Source organism: Ursus americanus, chromosome 23, assembly GCF_024610735.1.
Source record: "Ursus americanus isolate L20-20 chromosome 23, mUrsAme1.1.p, whole genome shotgun sequence".
Classification (NCBI taxonomy): Eukaryota; Metazoa; Chordata; class Mammalia; order Carnivora; family Ursidae; genus Ursus; species Ursus americanus.
Window position 1 is genome coordinate 22568656 of NC_142149.1, and position 20881 is coordinate 22589536.

A 20881-nucleotide genomic window follows, 5' to 3' on the forward strand; every position below is an offset into this window, starting at 1 on the left:
TCACTTGGGTTTTGGCAAGGATCTTATGTTTGACTAGAACTTTGCTGCAAAACATATTTTCTTCCCAGCATTTTATTCCAGGTACTTTAAAAATCCATTTGCCCTCCCTGGTACTATCATGTGGAGCAAACTGCTGGGGGGCAGGAGGAAGCTGGGTTGGAGTGAGGCAGAATTGTGGATCATTTGTAGTACAGGGAGTCCACAAAAGGACAATTCCAAAGATTCCTCTTACTTCATCTTCACTGATTCCAGATTATTTACACACACGGGACAGTTCTCCCTTAGGTAATAGATGAGGCAAAAGGCTGAGGTTAGGAGGGCTGCTAAGCCACAGGAAACCAAGCAGTCACAGGACGGGGTGAGAATGGTGCCCAATTCTAAGCTGCAGAAGTGCAAAGACTTCTCTAGCAGAGGAAGACCTCCTCCTCTTTTAAGGATTGAGGGCGACTAGCCAACTTCTCCTAATTCTTGGGTGGAACCTCTGAGCGAGGACAGAGTCCCTCCTAGGTTTTCCCAGTACGGCTAGAGTAGGGTAATTATTCTGCAAGCTAAACCTATACAGTAAACAGCTCTACAAACTAGCCACATCCAATTAACTAACTCAATATGGTGAAAATGTAGTAATTCAGGAAATTCTTCGCCAGGAGCCCATGTACCAATCTCAAAGGAAGTCAATGCATGCACATTTTATGTGCATTTTGCTACAGAAAGGCTCTCATTAATTTCTTGCAGGATTTGAAAAACGGCTAAGATCTTGCTACAATCCTTTATGCCAGCAAACACATTCCTTCTGGTTCACGAGTATGCCTTCATAGGGATGCCTTCGCAGGTCGAAAACATTTCTATTCCTTCAAATAGCTGGTAGCTATGCCTGGGGGCATCCAAATGCCCACCCCACCTTAGTTAGGCCTCAAAACTGCATTAGCATTCACCTCCTTGAAGGGGAAGCTCAGCGGAAGGCCAAGGGCGGTCAGGAGCGCTTAAGGCCAGTCCCGAGCAGGCCACTAACCGACTGTGTAATCTTGGACAAGTTGCATACCCTCTTTGGGCTTCAGTTTCCACACCTGCGAATTCGAAGTTGAACCGCATGGTCTTCAAGGTCCTTCCCAGCTGAGAGCCTGGTACCAAGTAGGCCTGGCCAAGAAAGCAGCTTCCTGTGGGCGCGGTGCTAGGCTTTAACGGTCCCCCCTCCCCCGCTAGGGCCCGCGAAACCCTCCTCAACACGCCCCTTGGAGTGACGGCGCTTTCCCAACCGCAGCCCGAACACGGCTCCGCCCCTTCCCGGGGGCGTCCCATCGTGCCCCGCGCCAGGCTCCTGAAGCGGCGGGGCGCCTCCCGCCTTTCCGCGGCCCCGACCCCGAACTCCTCTCCCCAGTCCTCCCGGGCGCCCTATCCTATCAACGTCTAGTGTCCCAGCCAATCACGCGGACCCGGAGTCTCGTCTTTGGTCCACCCTCCTCCCAGCGCTCAGCCGGTCTGCGCTCTAGGCCTTTACCAGGCCAATCCAATCAGCGGCCGGCTCTCGCCTGCCCCACCCCAATCTCCCTCCCTCCGACCAATCCGCTCGCCTCATTCCGCTGCCCGCCCAGCCAACCCGGGCCTTGAAACCAGCGGGCGAATGGGCGCAGGGCGGCCCTTCAACGCTGACCGCCGGGCCAATTGGGGATTCCGCGTGGCCACGGCGGCAGCCAATCGACATGGAGCGCGGTGCCGCCGCGGAGAGGTCCGGCCCGAATATCCCTCCGCCTTCCTCCCTCCCTCTCTCTCCCTCCCTGCGAGCCGCCGTTCACTTACCGCCTCCCTTCCTTCTTTCTCCCTCCGCCACCCGAGCACCAGCCGCGCTCTGAGCTACCCCCGGGGTCCCTCCCCCGCCGCCAAAGGAGCAGCTGCCGCCGCCGCCAGCAACAAATTAGGAGGGAGGAAGGAAGGAAAAGAGGAAGGAAAGGGAGCCGGGGCGACTACCAAGAGGGAGCCGGTGAATGGGCTTGTGGTGACCCCCGCCCCCCACCCCACCCTCCCTTCCCACCCGACCCCCAACCCCCATCCCCAGTTAGAGCCGCCGCCCGAGAGGCCGGACCGTCGTCTTAGGAGGAGTCCCCGCCACCACCTCCGCCATGGAGCTGATCACCATCCTCGAGAAGACCGTGTCTCCCGGTAGGACGCGGGGGCCGGGGGTCGGGCTGAGGTGACCGGGTGGGGGGAGGGGAAGCCCTGGCCCCTCTGACCCTGTCCCCTTCCCACTTTCCTTCCCCCCAGATCGGCTGGAACTGGAAGCGGCGCAGAAGTTCTTGGAGCGTGCGGCCGTGGAAAACCTGGTGCGTGCCACCCCGCCGTCCCCCATCCCGCCGTCCACCCATCCCCTGCGTGCGGGCCTTCCCGCCCTCCCGGAGGCCCAGGCCTCGGGAACCCACCCCGCCCCATCCCGTCCCCCTCCCCCCCACCCCGGTCCAACCTAACCCCGCCATCGGGAAGCCGGTGGGTGTGTCCCGCCCCGGGCCCCGGCAGCTGGCCAATGGCGCGGCGCGCCGGGGTGACTGCCGCCCAATCGCCGCGCGGCCTGAGGGCGGCGGTGCAGCGGGAGGGAGAAAGAGGGAGGGAAGGGAAGTTAGGTTGCGCGGCGCTGCGTGTTCAGCAAGGGTGGGGGTGGGGGAGCCGGGCCTAGGGGCCGTGTGGAAGCTCCGAGCCCAGCTGCCCGCCCTGTTCTGACCCGGCCCGGCTTCTCCTTCCTGTCCCGTGTCCCCTGCGATTCTCTCCACCTACTTCCCAGAGTCTACCGTTTCCTATGCCCCTTGGTACTGTGCTCATGGCCAGGCCTGGCACCCGAATACCTCCTAACCGACTCCGGCAGTATTTCTCCCTTTCCTGCCTGGGTATTCCTCTGTGGGTTTATTTTTTGGTAGGGGTTGGTTGGGGTTTTTTTGTTCTGTTTTGTTTTTTTACTTCGATGGGTAGAGACTGAATCTACCCATACAGCAGGCTGAGGCTCATCCTTGATCGGGCCTGTTTCCAGATGAAATCACAGAGGAAAGTTCCTCATTTTCGTATTTTCAAATTGAAGGGGTACAGAAAAAATGAAGAGAAGTCCACGGGACTGGACCTCTGTACAAAAATGTGGGATGGATGGTTGAAACAGCCTGTGTGCCAGTAACGTTTCTCTTTGATGCCCCTCTTATTGCGGGGGATGGGGAGCAGATGGAAGGGTGGATGATACTTGACATCTTTTAAAGGTAATAGGTAATAAGCCTAAATAACATTGTAACCCAACATGATCCCTTGTACTCTAGACAAGATATAAGCAAGAAAGTGACAGGGCTTATTTTATACAAATGCCTTAAATGACTTTTTTTTTTTTTATCATTATTGCTCTCTTACGTGCTGACTTTTACTACTTACCTTTTTATTCTTAACTTTTCATAGAAAGGATTTTTTTCCTAGTATAGACCAATAATACTTCCATTTGGGGTATATTCCTGTTTCTGCCTCTGCTCATTTACCAGAAGCTTTTTATCCTGTTCCTAACATTTTATCTCCTTTCTGACATTCCTGACATTCCTTAGTGGTACATAATTAATAAAACTTTTAATATTTATCTTTTGCGGTGATTGCAGGACTTGTTAGTAGCAAGAAACTATCTGTTTTTGGTTTTTCCTGTTAACTTCCATTTGGCCAGAGCTTTCTGCAGGGAAGAGGAGTGTGTCTTAAAATTTTTAAACAGAGGGAGGTTTTGGGGACCTGTGCATCATGAGAGGTTGAGTAAGCTTTTCAGAAATGCACCGTGTTCAGTGGACAGCTCACATCCAAAATGTTTAGGAGCTCTGAGTGTGTTAACCATTGACTGTTAAATGTACAATCTTTTTTCTTGGCAAATTTGTCTTGGCATTTTTATCTTTCCCCTTTTTCCCTGTTTCTAAATGTTATCAAATTTATACATACGTCTTTTTTCATTGTTGCTCCCTCGTTGAACACAACGCTAAAGCAGAGGACTAGCCTCCTAGATCTATGTTTCGGGTTTGTGAGTATTTACCTCTGTTACGCAAGATTACCTGCCTACACGAGCTCAAAAGCCGCCTGAATATTACTCATTTTGGACTAAGATATTTTAAATTTAGGGAAGCGGTTTTACATTCTACCCTGTCTTCACATACTCATTCATTTAACAGATGTTTATTGACTGTCAGGCACTGTTACAGAGAAGAATCCTGACCACTAGATTGTCAAGCTTACTTTATTTCTGGGAGATCTAATGTGAAGATTTGAGCACTAAGAATGATGTTGATAGGAAAATCTGTACCTCCTTGTTTAACGCTGAGGCTGCATGAGAGGATGGATGACTTGTGTACCACGTAACATTTTTATAGGAGTCTTGGAATAGATATTGTAGCATTTTCAGGTATGTTATGATATGTCCTAAAAACTTAGGTTCGCCCAGTGTTCTGGTGTTCCGCAAGCCACCCTCAGTTGTTAAAATTCCCAAGAGATACTTTCATTCACAAATGCGTCTTCTCTTTAATAGCCCACTTTCCTTGTGGAACTGTCCAGAGTGCTGGCAAATCCAGGAAACAGTCAGGTTGCCAGAGTCGCAGCTGGTCTACAAATCAAGAACTCTTTGACATCTAAAGATCCAGATATCAAGGCACAATATCAGCAGAGGTGGCTTGCAATTGATGCTAATGCTCGCCGGGAAGTCAAGAATTATGTAAGTAACTTTATCTCTTTTTGGTCATGTTAGCCTCTGGGAGTAAGAAGCCTCACCCTCCACCCACCCACCCCATCCTCTCCTCCTGGACCTCCTACAAGAAACATCTTGGTCAGTTTTTTTGTCATTCACATGGGATAGAGTGGACAGTGTAATAGGTTTCTGAGACTTAAGCTTCACTTGAAGATAAAAATATTTGGTTTAAATTTTCTCTCTCAGATTAGCTTGTCTATACTGTGCTGTCATTTCCCATTAATGAATGCATTGGAATTCTTTTCAGAAAACTAAGGTAAACTGGAGCAGTTTGGGGAACTTTTAACTGGATGCCAGAATTTGTAGACTCTGTGGGGAATTGACGTAGTATACAAATTGGTCATTCCCAAACTCGAACTCTGAGAATCACCTAGGGAATTTGCTAGCAATAATATATTTCCAGACTCCCTCCAGAGATTCTGTTTTGTTGGAGTGAGGCTCAGAAATATTTTTTAGCTATTCCTGTCTTCCTAAGTGATTTTTTTCATAGTTATCCAGTCCCTGCTCTTATTAAACTTCTGCTGTAGATAATTTTCATTGTTTGGTGGTTTAGGCATGGCACTATGTGGAGTTCAAAGGGGAACTAAATAATCTCTTGGGCCTTTTAAGCCCGAAGAGTTTGTGAAATAAGAATATGAAGTTAATGGTGCTTTTATCTACTTAGCAGATTATGAAAAACTTTGTTTAGAAACATCTGGCTTTTAATCAGGGTGTTTAAAGAGGGGACTGATGAGTTTTGAGGAAAATTGACTGTCCCTTGCTCTGCATCATGGAGGTCTTGTGACTTTGTTGTTGAGTAAAAATCCATAATTCTAGCCACAGCAAAAGATACTCAGAATATATGGACAGATGTCCTCCCCACCCCCCAGTTAATGAGGTTCTTGAGCGGTCTGTCTTATATGGATAAGGCTCAGAAAATGGTAAGTCAGGCAATTGGTCCTTGGTATTTGAGGGGAAATCGATGTGGGGGGGGAGGGGTTCCCTAAATGTGTACTTGCACATGTCATCATATTTGCTATTTCCTGGTTCGAGGTATCAGCGTTAGGTGAATTTGTGCCCCCGTAAGGCAACAACATCTCTTTCAAGTTATACACCCCTTTTTTCTCTAGTCTTGCATGAAGGTACTCATGACTGTGGGAACTAGGTTATGAAAGCCAACTTATTTTGAATCTTCTTTGGAATATGTAGAGCTATTTCTATCCACATTGGGTCTGCTTATGTAATAACATTCTAATCTTCCTTTCAGTAATTTGATATTATTGAAGTTTATTCCATCAATCACTGGAAATCTTGGTGCTTGTAGTGCCCATTCAGTTTCTCATCTTGCTCGAATCATGCAATAGTAAATGAGATGAGACATGATTGGAACTGTAATTGACTCTTTTTGGCATATCAGTCTTAACCCTTTTTAAAATTTGGATAAGACTTTGTATATGTGCTGTTGAACTCTTCTGCGTGAAAGAAAGTTAATCATGGCCTTTTTCCCCCTTCCATAGCACCTCTGGTAATGAATACCTTCTCAGTGTTGATGCTTATTTCTTTTTTGAAATGTGGGTCTTGGACATAGTTGACAGTCACTCCTTTATTCCTCTTTTTTCTGATAATTGATTATTATCATTAGGGTTACCCCCTAGGTTTTAAAAACAAAAAACAACCTTACTTACTGTACTTAAGAGCTGGACCTTTGTCTCTAAATCACTTCAAATACTATTAACGAGGGGTCTTCCAGAAGCCATTTAAAGGAGGAAAGGTAATGGTACTGTGGCATTCCGGTGCTCTCCACATCTGTACCAGGAGATGGTGTGATACAGTGTAAAGGCACCCTGAACTGGGACTCTTAGTCAGACTTGGGATAATACCTGTTCAGCCCGTGCTGTTTTAGACCGGTCATCGCATCCCTGCCTCTCCACTCCATGTTTCTGACATGCAGTTTTTCTTAAAGTCCATTCTAGCTCTGGTAACCCTAGAGAGCAAAGCCTTCATCTAGAATCAGTCAGAACAGTTTGTTACTGGGCAGAGTTGTTGGCAGTGGGGGCGGGCAGGGATGATGGTACACTGTATGGGGGAAAGATGGGGAGTTCATTATTATTAGCTACAAAGCAGGATACTAAGTGACCTGACCCAGTCAGCAGAGCTGGCCTGAATATCTGGCAGCTACGCTTTGTCCTGTGTTCATGCCAGGAACAGTTAACTGTTTGCCTTTTGAGTGGACTGGTGATTCTTAGTGAGTTCATTGACTGAATTAGCTGATCGTGGTAATGATTAACCTTGGGTCAGTTGTGGCTTCATCCTTTATCTGTACCTGTGCCTTTACCCTTTACATAAATCCTTATACGATTATCATTTCAAACAAGACTTGTTTAATGGTAAGCGGATCTCATTTTAATTGGCATATCTAACTAGTTCTTGGTATCTGTTGATGGAGAGAAGAGTTCTCCAATTCTTGGGCAAACAGAACAAATCCTTCCAGATTGGAAGTTAAGTAAGGATTCATTCTTAGGTGTCGGTAACGTCAGTAACTTAGTATCTGCATCTGGTGATGTTCCCTGACCAAGGCCTTTCTATGAAAGTCACCCCAGGTGTTAAATTGTCATTGACCATAGGGAAGAAGGCTTGTTCCACATTTCATGAGTTGGAAGATCTCTTCCGTAGATCAGGCTAGACCACGGTCTACTGTGACTCAGACCCATTTCAATGCCCAGAGTTAGCCTCATTCTGAAGTTCCATATTTTCTGTCCACAAAACAAGGCTGTGAGCATCCTTCCATTCTACCTCCAACAAGGAGCCTAGAAGGTGAATTTTGTCCTCTCTTTTGCCTTCTAACATTATCTCCCTTCTAACTGTCACTTTATTGCCTTGCATTGAACACTGACATGAGACGTCTGGCTTTGGAGAAGTCCTTTTGGAAGTAGGGAGCGACTGGTTTCATTTCTAGGCTCTGGAGCAATGTCGATTGTGCTGGTGTTGGTAGTGGGGCAGGTTGTTTTGTCCTTTTTGTTTTGTTTTGGGGTTTTTTGTTTTTTTTTTTTTTTTTTGACAGCTGACTATATTGTATATGCCTTTTTCTACTTTTGTGTATTGCAGAAAATTCAGACTATGTGTAAGAGGTGTGGTGGTAGGCAAAAGGTGTTCAAATAGTATTAGAAATTGATATCTTTCGTCTTGTTTTTGTGTGTGTGTGTGTGTGTGTGTGCGCGCAGGTTTTGCAGACTTTGGGCACAGAAACTTACCGGCCTAGTTCTGCCTCACAATGTGTGGCTGGTATTGCTTGTGCAGAGATCCCAGTGAACCAGTGGCCAGAACTCATTCCTCAGCTGGTGGCCAATGTTACAAACCCCAACAGCACAGAGCACATGAAAGAGTCGACATTGGAAGCTATCGGTTACATCTGCCAAGATATAGTAAGTACTGCCTTCTGTATCCAACTTAACATCGCTGTGATTCCCTCTAGTTGTGCCATGCATGGTATTAGGATTGTTCTTACGTGATGGAGAACACCCAACTACTACAGGGTGTTCTGCAAGTAGGACTGCTTTATTTAATCTAGACTTCTATATTGGGATAGCCGACTTATCCTCACATTGTTAATCATGCCCTAAAGTAAGGAGAATTGAGGATCCCAAGCTCAGAGTAGAAATCTGTGTGCTTGGAGAGGTAGAGATTCTAGGCTTTTTAAAAAAATGATATGCTCTATTGTGGGGCATCCCTGACCTGGGTCCCTTTCTCACGATTCTCAGTGTACCATGGATGCTGTGTTACATTTATTTTCTATTTCACAAAACACTCGGCCAGCCCTAGCCACGGGAGGCCCAGCGGTTTGTGAAACGTAGCCCTCCTGGGACTGTGGCTGCTGCTGAGGTTACCACCCTTGGTGTCTGTTTCCATAGACAGACTTGATGAAGCAAGGGAGTCCACACTTGACCTGGACTTAGACTGCCTAGGTGTTGTGCCTGGGCATTGATCCTTGGCCCTCAGAAGCTTTACCTCAGTTGATACAGATGGCCTGGAAAAAACACCAGACTGCCATTTCCCTTTGCACAGAAGGGGGAAGAAAAAGCCAGCATTACCTCAAGCCCAGAGTCACTATGCTAAGAAATCAGATGAAGTTGATGAATTTAACTTGCTTCAGTTCAGTTTTGGACTACTGGGCCCCCAGGATATTTTGCAGGTGGTTTGTCCCTAAATGGAAATGTGTGGAAAAAGATCAGAGAAAGTCATGATACTCATTCGAGTGGATTTCACAGTTAAAAGGACTGCTGATTAGTCATGAGCTCATTATTTTACTCACTGCACTTCTTTGCTTGTTTCAGGACCCAGAGCAGCTACAGGATAAATCCAATGAGATTCTGACTGCCATAATCCAGGGCATGAGGAAAGAAGAGCCCAGTAACAATGTGAAGCTGGCGGCTACAAATGCACTCCTGAACTCCCTGGAGTTCACCAAAGCGAACTTTGACAAAGAGGTAAGTCTCCTTTAGCAAAAAGGTATAGGTTCAGAAGGTAAGAAGTTAGAGTTAAATGAAAGGGTTTTGTTTTTTTTTTTTTTCTCAAGTGTGTGGTCTAAAAAGTACCATCTTGTTTAGATGCGCTCATTTCCATTCTAGTTAGGATTTGTGTTGTGTGAAAAATGGCCATGGAGTAGGTGTTTGCTGTTTCTCACGAGGGTTTTGGGAAAAACGTGATCTGAAGTGTTTCTAAGCTTAGGTTTCTCCTTTTGCAGATCAAAGTGCGGGTATGCTCTGAGATTTTAAAAAACATAGAAGTTGGGGCACCTGGGTAGCTCAGTCAGTTGAGCCTCTGACTCTTGGTTTCGGCTCAGGTCGTGATCTCAGGGTCACGAGAGCCAGCCCCACGGCGGGCTCCGCGCTCAGCACGGAGTCTACTTGAGATTCCCTCTTCCTCTCCCTCTGCCACTCTCCCCACTCACACAGCCACACTTTCTCTCTCTCAAATAAATAAGTAAAATCTTAAAAAACACAGAAGGTTGTAGAGCTTACGTTAAAAAAAAAAAATACAGAACCAGCAGCTGGCTGGCTTAGTGGTGATCTAACTCTTGATCTCGGGTCTTGAAGTTGAGCCCTTTGTTGGGCATAGAGTTTAATTAAAAAAAAAAAAAGTTACATAAGTTGGGCTATTTCATAACTCCTTGAAAGGTGCTTTTGAAAATTCATATATAAAAAAGTTTATCTTGCCTGGAAGTATTTCCCCCTATTAAGTTGTGTAAAAATACGTATAATAACATAAAATTTATTATTCTAAGCATTTTTAAGTGTCTAATTCAATAGTGTTAAGATATTCATGTTGTGGGGCGCCTGGGTGGCGCAGTCGTTAAGCGTCTGCCTTCGGCTCAGGGCGTGATCCCGGCGTTCTGGGATCGAGCCCCGCATCAGGCTCCTCCCCTGGGAGCCTGCTTCTTCTCTCCCACTCCCCCTGCTTGTGTTCCCTCTCTCACTGGCTGTCTCTCTCTGTCAAATAAATAAAACAAAATCTTAAAAAAAAAAAAAAAAAAAAGATACTCATGTCGTTTTACAGCCAGTCGCCAGAACTTTTTTCATTGTGCAAAACTGAAACTCTGGCATTGAACAACTCCCCGTTTTCCCCTTCCCAGGCCCTGGCAACCACTTTTTTACTTTCTGTTTCTGTGAATACCTTGTTTAAGTGGAATCAGTCGTACGGTATTCGGTTTGTCTTTTAGGCTGGCTTGTTTTACTTAGCCTGACGTCTTGGGTTAATACATGTTGTAGCCTGTGTCAGAATTTCCTTTTTCAGGCTGAATAACATTCTGTTGTATGTATATACCACATTTTGTTTACCCATTCATCTGGCAGTGGACTTTAGGGTTGCTCCCTTTCATCTCCTTGACTGTTGTAAATAATGCTGCTGTGAACACTGGCGTACAGAGAGGTCTTTGGGGCCCTGCTTTCAGTTCTTTTAGATCTATACTCAGAAGTGGAACCCCTGGATTATATGGTCTACAAGTATTTTTGTGTATTTGTTTGTTGACACTTGAGCTGTGCTTTTGCCATTCCTTGGTCTTATTGTGGACAAAGTAGGAAGGTCTAAGAGGCCAGAGCAAATTGCAATTCTGAGTGCTTAGAAAACGGACTTTTCCCTTCTACATTTCAGAAGACTTAGGAGAGTAGCAGACAATTCCATTGCTCTGTTCTCCTGTATCTTACCATGTTTGATGGGGATTTGCCACCTCCCAGAAAACAAATTTGTCTTTGAAGTAAAGCAGATGCTTTGAATTCTCTTAAATTTTAAATATAAAGAAATGGGTTTTCCTAATGTAGAGTTGTGGGTTTTTGTGTTTTTTTTTAACCATTTTTATTTAAACCCTGTGACCTACATTTTCCTATTTACTTCTCCTTGGAGTCTTGTTAGTGAAGGTCATTTTGGGGATTAAAAGATTAGGGACCTCTTTAGAGGGCAGGTCATATAGTAGACGGGGGTGGGGGGGTGGGCAAACTGTTGATAGCCTTCACGGTGCCCGTACTGTGTCAGGGAAAAGCTGCTTGATTGGTTCAGGGTTATGGGGTCCCTGAGGGGAGTACAGGGTTTTCCCTGAAGAGGTAGTCTAGCAATCTTCATATATATATGGTTGGTACTCTTCTTATTCTCTTTATTTTTTGTTCTTCCTGCAGTCCGAAAGGCACTTTATTATGCAGGTGGTGTGTGAAGCCACACAGTGTCCGGATACAAGGGTGAGTGTGAGGTCAGATGAAAAATCTGTCTTCCGTCTTTCCTAGGAAATGCCATCTCTAGTGTAGTAGTTTGAAATGTTGGGAATCGGGTGACTTCAGAAATAAGGTTTGGCTAATACTGTTAATAAAAGAGGGAAAAACAGTACGTGGAGAGTTAACATAATGGAAGTTGCCATCCTCTTAAAAGGTTTAAGGAAGAAGTGGTTTTTGATCACCCTTGCTACTTAATTGCTGCAAGTTATACAAGTGATTGTTTTTCATTGTAGCCATTGAAACAGCTTTGTTATGGCTGTAACCTAAACCTTGACCCTTGAAACAGGTGGGAGTAACATCCAGTCTGAGTGGCACTGGTGAGGTTAGTCCTCTGTAGGTTCCACAGGCACCTTTAAAGTAAAAAAAAAGGGGGGGGGAATAAATAAGGATGGTGAAAAAAATTAAGGGAAGATGGGGCGCCTGGGTGGCACAGTCGTTAGGCGTCTGCCTTTGGCTCAGGGCGTGATCCCGGTGTTCTGGGATCGAGCCCCACATCGGGCTCCTCTGCTGGGAGCCTGCTTCTTCCTCTCCTACTCCCCCTGCTTGTGTTCCCTCTCTCGCTGGCTGTCTCTCTGTCAAATGAATAAATAAAATCTTTTAAAAAAAAAATTAAGGGAAGAGATTGATTTTGGCGAAATGTTGACGTTACCCAAATGTACCTCAATTGACCCTACAGATTACTGACCCATTTATGTGACTTACCTTTGTCAGACTACCTTGTTAAACTAAATAGCAAACTACTCTTTTCTTTGTAAAAGGTACGAGTGGCTGCCTTACAGAATCTGGTAAAGATAATGTCCTTATATTATCAGTACATGGAGACGTATATGGGTCCTGCTCTTTTTGCTGTAAGTATTTCTGTTTTACGTATGTGAGCATGTAGCTAGTTACAAAACTCATCATTCTTGCTGTTTTGTCATTTCTGTAATTTTTTTTACTTAATATTATGAAATCAAGGAAATTCCTTAAGTCTGAGTGTTATGTTTAAGCCATCAGTAATGTGCCAAGATTTGTACTGTCTTTGTGCTGGGAAAGAGTATATTTTAAAAATCTGTTTCCTGTTTCTACCTTTCATTTCAGACCCAGCTTTCATAAATCTACATTTTTGACATTTGAATGTTTGTGGTTAGAAGTGGGGGGGGTTCTAACTTGAACCCTTACTTACTTGGGTCTGGGATGTCTTTTTTTTTTTTTTTTTTTCCCCCTCTTAAGATCACAATTGAAGCAATGAAAAGTGACATTGATGAGGTGGCCCTACAAGGGATAGAATTCTGGTCCAACGTGTGTGATGAGGAAATGGACTTGGCCATTGAGGCTTCCGAGGTGAGCCTGGGAGAGGGTCGGTGCGGCAAGAGTTGTTTCTCGGACATAGCTCCTTTGTGGGCATTAGTCTCCTCTGGGAAAACTTTATTCTGACTGGTCTTAGAGGGCATCTCCATTTGTAGAGATTTTGCTTTCTCTGCTAGCCAGAGCCCCTCAGGAGGGAGACAGAGCCATAATGAGGCATTTCATGCTTTACCAATCAGCCAGACATGATTTATTATACATGTTGGTATTAGTGCCATGAACACAAGGGGGCAGCAGGCAGTCACAGTTTAACAAGGTGACGTCCAAAGCTGAATTATTTCCTTTTGGAAGTCCTAATGAAAGCATGGGATGCATAATTGACAGCTTACTAACTCTGGTGAAGAAATTCGGTAGAGACAAAGGGGCTAGATAGTTCTGCACTTTGCAGTCTTTGAACTCAAGCTTTGCTTCCAACCTGAACTGTCTTGCACACTTTAAGAAACAGTTTTATTTTTGGCATCATTACGTAAACTTAGTACATCTCTTGATCCAAAGGTTAGTTAGATGACAGCTTGTTAATATGAATTGAGCTTGTGAAAAAGAAAGGTAGTTCTTAAGGTTGCCTTGGTCCTTTAAGGTAGATTATATGTATGGCCTAAAAGAATCCCATTGAAGTCGACCAAAGAAGCGAGCACCTCCAAAGATCACAGCGAATGTTACATTTGCTCTGTGTATTTCTGTACAAACCCCTGGGTAGCTCTCATTGTATGCCTCTAGTATCAGCCTGTTTGCTGCCGTCCAGAATTTGCTTTTATGTTTCTCCTCAGGCAGCAGAACAAGGACGACCCCCTGAGCACACCAGCAAGTTTTATGCCAAGGGAGCACTACAGTACCTGGTTCCAATCCTCACGCAGACACTAACTAAACAGGTGAGTTACCTCGCAAGTCAAGCCGGTTAAGGTGTGAGACATTGGTTGAGGGTTGGTTTACTGTGGAACAGTTTGCGTGAAGGAACTCGGCAACTCTTCAGCTGGTTGATTTTCTGTTATAGATGACTGGGAACGGCCGAACTGGATCTCTAAGATCCTCTAGGCTTGGAGTTGTCTGTGAAGGAGAGCTGGGTCTGAGCCTTTCAGCCTCGATCATGCGCAAGCTACACGCACGGATCCCTGAGTGCTTTACCTTGTCCAAAGTAGCGCAAGGACAGCGCACTGTTACAGTTGCAGTAGAGAAAGATTGGCAAGAGGGGGGTGCTAGTTTTAGGCCACTGGAATATCTGCTAATATCTGAGTTATTTTCATGAATTCACCGTGTGTATATATACATTTAAAATGCCGATGAAGGGTGCCTGGGTGGCTCGGTTGGGTGTCTGCCTTCGGCTCAGGTCATGATCCCAGCGTCCTGGGATCGAGCCCCACGTTGGGCTCCTTGCTCAGCGGGGAACCTGCTTCTCCCTCTTCCTCTGCTTGCAGCTCCCCCTGCTTGTGCTCCCCTTTTCTCTCTCTGTCAAATAAATAAAAAATCTTAAGAAAATAAAATGAAGTAAAATGCTGATGAGGTTGGATAAGAATTATTCTGGGTGTGCCTGGGTGGCTCAGTCTGTTAAGTGTCCCTACTCTTGCTTTTGGCTCAGGTCATGATCTCAGGGTGGTGAGATCATTAAGCCCCACGTCGGGATCCATGTTTGGTGTGGAGCCTGCTTGAGATTCTCCCTTTCCCTCTCCCTCTGCACACCCCTTGCACTCTGTTTTTCTCTCTTAAAAAAACAAAAGGGGCGCCTGGGTGGCACAGTCGTTAAGCGTCTGCCTTCGGCTCAGGGCGTGATCCCGGCGTTCTGGGATCGAGCCCCACATCAGGCTCCTCTGCTGGGAGCCTGCTTCTCCCTCTCCCACTCCCCCTGCTTGTGTTTCCTCTCTCGCTGGCTGTCTCTCTGTCAAATAAGTAAAATCTTAAAAAACAAAAAACAAAAAAATTAATTTGATCCTTCATGATCATTAACATCAGAAAGATTCAGGACAAAATAAAAGTAATAAGGCTTCATGAAGATGTGGGTCTAATGGGTAAATAAATTCTTTTTATAAGAAGTGTTTCTTGGTTGTCATTGTTCCCTTTTGACTTTAGGCTTCAGTTTTCCTTGGTATGGTGTTTGGAAAGATTCTTTCTGTCTCTCCTCTCCTCTGATGCATGTGAAGTATTCCCAGAGAGCAGGCGGTGCTCTGAGGAAACATTGCTGTGACTCTGAGCACTGCGAAATTTCCCTGTACACAGGCATGTCATTTGTGTTTAAGAAATACATGACTTTCAATATAACAGTCTCAGAAGATAAGTAGAGATGCCTTTGGTTTAAAATGAACTGGGTGTTCTCTCAAATTTTCATCTCCTTGTTCAGTTTTACAGTTACTTTTTTGTGTCTTTTGACCTTAGTATCTTCACTTTTGTGTATTTTTGTTGTGCTCCTCACATTGGGGAACAAATCATTCTGTAGGTATGTAATATTCTGAAGCCGCATAAGGCAGCCTGCCTTAAATTGCTATGTGGTGTGAGTGGTCATGATAAGGAAGATAAACCTTGAATTCTACTTTCAGGGGAGATCTGAATGGAGTCTTGTTTTGTTTTGTCTTTGTTTTATTTAACTTCTCATTGAACTACGATTACTAGCGCACCAGAAGCCACCTCATGCCTTCTTCCTAGTCATTCATTGCCTCCCCTTTACCGCCAGAGATTAATTTTGATTGATTTTGGGCTTCATATAACTAGAATCATATAGCATAAACTCTTGTTCTGCCTTTTGCTCTCTATCTGTTCGATTTTCATCCTCCTTGTTGTGTGTAGTGGAGGTTGGCCCATCTCGTTGTATAGTACTAAGTAGGATTTCTCCTCCATCTGCATCTTATTTAACAAAAGCTACATGTGATGATTCTTTGTAGAAGAAATTAAAATATAAAGGTTTTCTATTTTATTTATGTCCCCCAAACTTAAGTTCCAGTGGCATTTGGGAGTAGTCAGAAGATCTTTTGCGTTAATAATTCTGTTGTTTTTTTTTTTTTTTTTTTTGTTTTTTTTTTTTTTTTGAGTTAAAGTGGTTCTTGTACAGAAACTTAACTAGTGCTACACTCTCTCATCAGGACGAGAATGATGACGATGATGACTGGAACCCCTGCAAAGCGGCAGGCGTGTGCCTCATGCTCCTGGCCACCTGCTGTGAGGATGACATCGTCCCACATGTCCTCCCCTTCATTAAAGAACACATCAAGAACCCTGATTGGCGGTACCGGGATGCGGCAGTAATGGCTTTCGGCTGTATCTTGGAAGGACCAGAGCCCAATCAGCTCAAACCACTAGTTATCCAGGTGAAGCTGAGGGAGTTTTGGGGTGGAAAGTGAGATATTTATTGTTTGAACTTTTTCCTTGAAAGTGTGCCTGTATTTTAAACACAAAACTGTACGTAGTCATCCAGAAAGGTTATTCTGGATTGTTATTTGCTGTCAGTGAAGGGAGGATAAAATGTATTTCTTGACTTTTTTCTTTCTTTTTTTTTTTTTTTTTTTTTTAACGAAAGTCATGACTTGAGGGGCGCCTGGGTGGCACAGCGGTTAAGCGTCTGCCTTTGGCTCAGGGCGTGATCCCGGCGTTATGGGATTGAGTCCCACATCAGGCTCCTCCGCTGGGAGCCTGCTTCTACCTCTCCCACTCCCCCTGCTTGTGTTCCCTCTCTCGCTGGCTGTCTCTATGTCGAATAAATAAATAAAATCTTAAAAAAAAAAAAAAGAAAAAAAAGATTTTTTCACGACTTGAAAAAAATGCAGAAAAGGCCAAAAAGAAAAAGTCACCTTCAATCCCACTGCCCAGGGATAAACGTTGTTAGCTCTTAGTATTTATCTGTGTGACGTTCTTCTGTGTGCACGTCTGTTTGTGCAGCAGGCTGGAGTTCTTACTGGGCAGTGGTCTTAGCACTTGATTTTTCACTTACTGCTGTATCATAAACCTTCCCCATAATTTTTTAGCAATGTGATGATTCTATCCTTAGGACAGAATGGTATCTGTTGTAATGAAAAGTCTGTGGGTTTATTTTACTATTATAAATGATACAGGAGTCCATTGTAATTGAGTTCAGTGCATATGGAAGTCAGCCTTTCAGAATGTAGCCAGATGCCCTCACAGCTGCATTGAGATATATCACCTGAGTGATTCAGTAGAAGGCTGTGGAAGCATTCATACAGACTTTTAGGCAAACTCTATGCCGGGATTTGGTGAAGAGAGGACTATTTCACTTTTCACGTTAATTTTATTACGCTGTCGGATATGTGACACATGTGTCTTTTAAAATGACAAGCCATCTTGATGCTTTGGGTTAAAACCAAACCATTAGGGGGCACCTGGCTGGCTCAGTTGGTCTAGACCCTAGACCAAGGGATCATGAGTTCAAGCCCCATGTGGGATGTAGAGATTATTTAAACAAAACTAAAAAAAAGGGGGCGCCTGGGTGTCTCAGTCGTTAAGCATCTGCCTTTGGCTCAGGGCGTGATCCTGGCATTCTGGGATCGAGTCCCACATCAGGCTCCTCTGTTGGGAGCCTGCTTCTTCCTCTCCCACTCCCCCTGCTTGTGTTCCTTCTCTCGCTGGCTGTCTCTCGCTCTGTCAAATGAATAAATAAGGTCTTTAAAAAAAAAAAAAACTAAAAAAAACCCAACCATCAGTATTTTCTGTTTAGTCAACATGAATTTTATTCTGTGTTTTGCTCTGCTAATAACTGCTGTATTTGCAGGCTATGCCCACCCTAATAGAATTAATGAAAGACCCCAGTGTAGTTGTTCGAGATACAACTGCATGGACTGTGGGCCGAATTTGTGAACTGCTCCCTGAAGCTGCCATCAATGATGTCTACTTGACTCCCCTGCTGCAGTGTCTGATTGAGGGCCTCAGTGCTGAACCCAGAGTGGCTTCAAATGTGTGCTGGGTAAGGGTTTTTCTTCCTACTGAGATGGAGCAGGGCAGAGCCATTCGCAAGGAGGTAGGAGGTGTGGGAGAGAAATGGGTCTACCTCACTGGAAGGCCTTTTCTGAATAGCATCTCCTTCCTAATTTCTTCAGTTAAAATGTGGGGGATGCCAATTGCATGAACCAGTGGGAGCTGTTGACTCATGGTGACTGGTTCCCAAACCATTTAGAATAGTCATGCTAACCCAGTGGGAGAACTGTCTGGACCTGGTTTTCTTTCTGTTAGTTGCTTGGGGACAGGACATTTTGATTAAGGTAGAGAGTTGCTGGCTACAGAAAATAGCATTGCTGAGAAGGGGGCAGAAGAGAAGGAAGGTGGGCGGACCAAGTGCAGAGTCAGTACAGGCTGCAGGTAGTTCACTAGGGCCCTTTGGGGGTGTGGGGGAGGAAGTTCAGATAGGAAGGAGTGGGGCTAAAAGCCTTTCTGTAAGTGGAAAAAGAAGTAGTGGCAGGTGTTTGTGGTAGATAAAAGTACTCTGCTGCTGAGAGTTTGGGGTGGGACAAACAATATAAATAAATAAACAAGTATTTAATTTTAAGGATGGCTGTAAAGAGATTGTCTTGAGATGACCTTGACAGAAAAAGTTGAGGATTCGCTAGCATTGCTTTATTCTTAGATCAATTGGAAAGGAACACTGCCCATGGTATGTTAAGAAAAAATGAGGTTATCCTGAGGTAGGGTTCTTTTCAGGCCTAACATTAACTCTGTCTGGACTTCAGGCTTTCTCCAGTCTGGCTGAAGCTGCTTACGAAGCTGCGGACGTGGCTGATGATCAGGAAGAACCAGCAACCTACTGCTTATCTTCTTCTTTTGAACTCATAGTTCAGAAGCTCCTGGAGACCACAGACAGGTGACTGATGCTACACAGGAGCGGTGGTGTCTTGGCATCCAGCTCCTTTTGCCCTGGGTGAGGGGCATCGAGCCTAATTATAGGAACATAGTAACAGGAAGCGTTAAAAGAATCGTATAGTAGATGATTTGTTTAAGCAAGAAGGGGCACCTGGCGGCTCAGTCGTTAGAGCGTGCAGCTCTTGATCTTGGGGTGGTGAGTTCAAGCCCCACATTGGGCTTAGAGATTATTTTTAAAAAAGAGAGAGAGGAAATATAGATTATGTCTACCTTAGAACGTTCAGGTTACAAGTCAAGTCAGAAAATAGTCTCCTAGAAAGAGGAGTTGATCTGGGACACTGGCGTGGCTTAGTTGATTTGAGTGTCCAACTCTTGATTTTGACTCTGGGCATGATCTCAGGGTTGTGGGATTGAGCCCCGCATCTGGCTACATGCTGACGGTGGAGCCTGCTTAGGTTTCTCTCTCCCTCCCTTCTCTCTCTCTCTGTCTTTTTTTTTTTTAAGATTTTATTCATTTATTTGAGAGAGAGACAGAGAGAGGAGCAGGGAGGACAGGGAGAAGTAGACTCCCCGTTGAGCAGGGAGCTCGATGCAGGGCTCAATCCCAGGACCCTGAGATCATGACCTGAGCAGAAGGCAGATGCTTAACAGACTGAGCCACCCAGGCTCCTGCCTCTCTCCTCTCTCTCAAAAAAGAAGAAAAAGGGAACTGATCTTGAGAGGTCCCTTCATTTTGCAATATCTACAGTTAACAGGAGTATTTGACTATTGTATAAGGGAAGTAGTGGCTCTCATCATGAATTTGGTTGCCGTGCCAGATCATTAATCACTATTTTTGATAATAGATGAAGAACTTTGCAGAAAATACAATTGTTTTGTAAATGAGTTTTTAAATTTTTTTAAGGTTTTTTATTTTTAAGTCATCTCTACACCCAACGTGAGGCTCAAACTAAACCCCGAAATCAGGAGTCACATGTTCCACCGATGGGGTCAGCCAGGCGCCCCCGAAATGTAGTTTTAACGGGTTATAAGTCGGGACAGCCTTTAATTATTTTGGTTTTACGTGAGCTATACCGAAAGCCGTGCTCAAAAGAAACCACGAGGAAGGAGGCTGGGTATAAACTCTTCCATGCTTAACTAGTTCCAACTCTGCTTCTCTGACCAAGATTATGTAAAATACCATCTCTCGAAGACGAATGCAGAAAATTGAGCTTTTTTCTTAGCTATTTAGGTGACCTTGTCAGTTGTCCACATGGATTCTTCAACATTTTAAACTAGTTTTTTTCCCTAAAATTTCAGCCCTTTTTCATAGAGCCATTCTGAAGTGTAACCAGGTCTGCAGGCCCATCACGAACATAGCCATTGGCTCAGCAGTTGAAACTTTGGTTCCTGGTTGTATTGTGTTGCCAGATTCAAATCAGGTTCACAACCATATCGGTTTCTGGATTCCTTATTTTCAGTGAGACAAGGTCTATGTTATAACAACTCTTCTTCTCTCTCGGGTAAGACTTTCAGATTGTCGTTGTGTGTTCCTTCCAGACCTGATGGGCACCAGAACAACCTGCGGAGTTCTGCATATGAATCTCTGATGGAAATTGTGAAAAATAGTGCCAAGGATTGTTACCCTGCGGTTCAGAAAACTACTCTGGTTATCATGGAACGACTGCAGCAGGTGCTGCAGATGGAGGTGAGGCCAGGCTGGCGGCGGCGGGGCCCCGTTCTCTCTTGGTGGTGGTCACGTTTACGCGGAAGTGTGTATTTTCTCAGGAGGGTAGAAGGCTTGTACAAAAACTGTTGCCACTTAAACTTTGCGTTGCCCACCCCCGTTTACTTGCACATGTAGCACAGCACGTACTTAGTAAGTTTGCTTCTTTGCTGCAGCAGCATCAGCAAGGGTTATTTAATGGTTCTGGCAAACCCAGCACAAAGGGAAGCATCGAGGGAGTGTAGCGCTCTTTTAAGAAGGTGTTTATTCAGAATATGATGTTGTTTTCCTTGTAGTCGCATATCCAGAGCACGTCTGACAGGATCCAGTTCAACGACCTTCAGTCTTTGCTCTGCGCAACTCTTCAGGTACGATGGTGCTCGGTCACTTACCAGTTCTGATGCCGATCAGAAACTCTTCTCGAAAGGCCTTCATCTGTGCTTGGTTGGGAGAATGATCTTCTATTTTCTTTTTTTCTCTGTCCATAAATTTGTCTTTCGCACAGTGTAGGGAAGGAAGCTACTTGGTCAGTGGTGGTCCTCCCAGCTGTACAGGAATTTTGTGCTGGCAGCTTCT

The 20881-nt window shown here is 44.9% G+C and overlaps 1 protein-coding gene across 1 annotated transcript in view; it reads left to right on the forward strand.

Annotated features, from left to right (window-relative positions):
* The first annotated feature begins 1752 nt into the window (after nucleotides 1–1752).
* KPNB1 (karyopherin subunit beta 1) overlaps nucleotides 1753–20881 on the forward strand; it is a 28807-nt gene continuing 9678 nt past the window's right edge. Inside the window, exons 1-14 of the mRNA XM_045813732.2 lie at nucleotides 1753–2154; nucleotides 2257–2315; nucleotides 4514–4696; nucleotides 7930–8130; nucleotides 9040–9192; nucleotides 11374–11433; nucleotides 12225–12314; nucleotides 12679–12789; nucleotides 13581–13682; nucleotides 15879–16103; nucleotides 17519–17710; nucleotides 18471–18601; nucleotides 20140–20287; nucleotides 20602–20673. Coding sequence (XP_045669688.1) covers nucleotides 2115–2154; nucleotides 2257–2315; nucleotides 4514–4696; nucleotides 7930–8130; nucleotides 9040–9192; nucleotides 11374–11433; nucleotides 12225–12314; nucleotides 12679–12789; nucleotides 13581–13682; nucleotides 15879–16103; nucleotides 17519–17710; nucleotides 18471–18601; nucleotides 20140–20287; nucleotides 20602–20673 — 1767 coding nt within the window. The 5' untranslated portion in view covers nucleotides 1753–2114. The remainder of the gene's footprint in view (nucleotides 2155–2256; nucleotides 2316–4513; nucleotides 4697–7929; nucleotides 8131–9039; nucleotides 9193–11373; nucleotides 11434–12224; nucleotides 12315–12678; nucleotides 12790–13580; nucleotides 13683–15878; nucleotides 16104–17518; nucleotides 17711–18470; nucleotides 18602–20139; nucleotides 20288–20601; nucleotides 20674–20881) is intronic.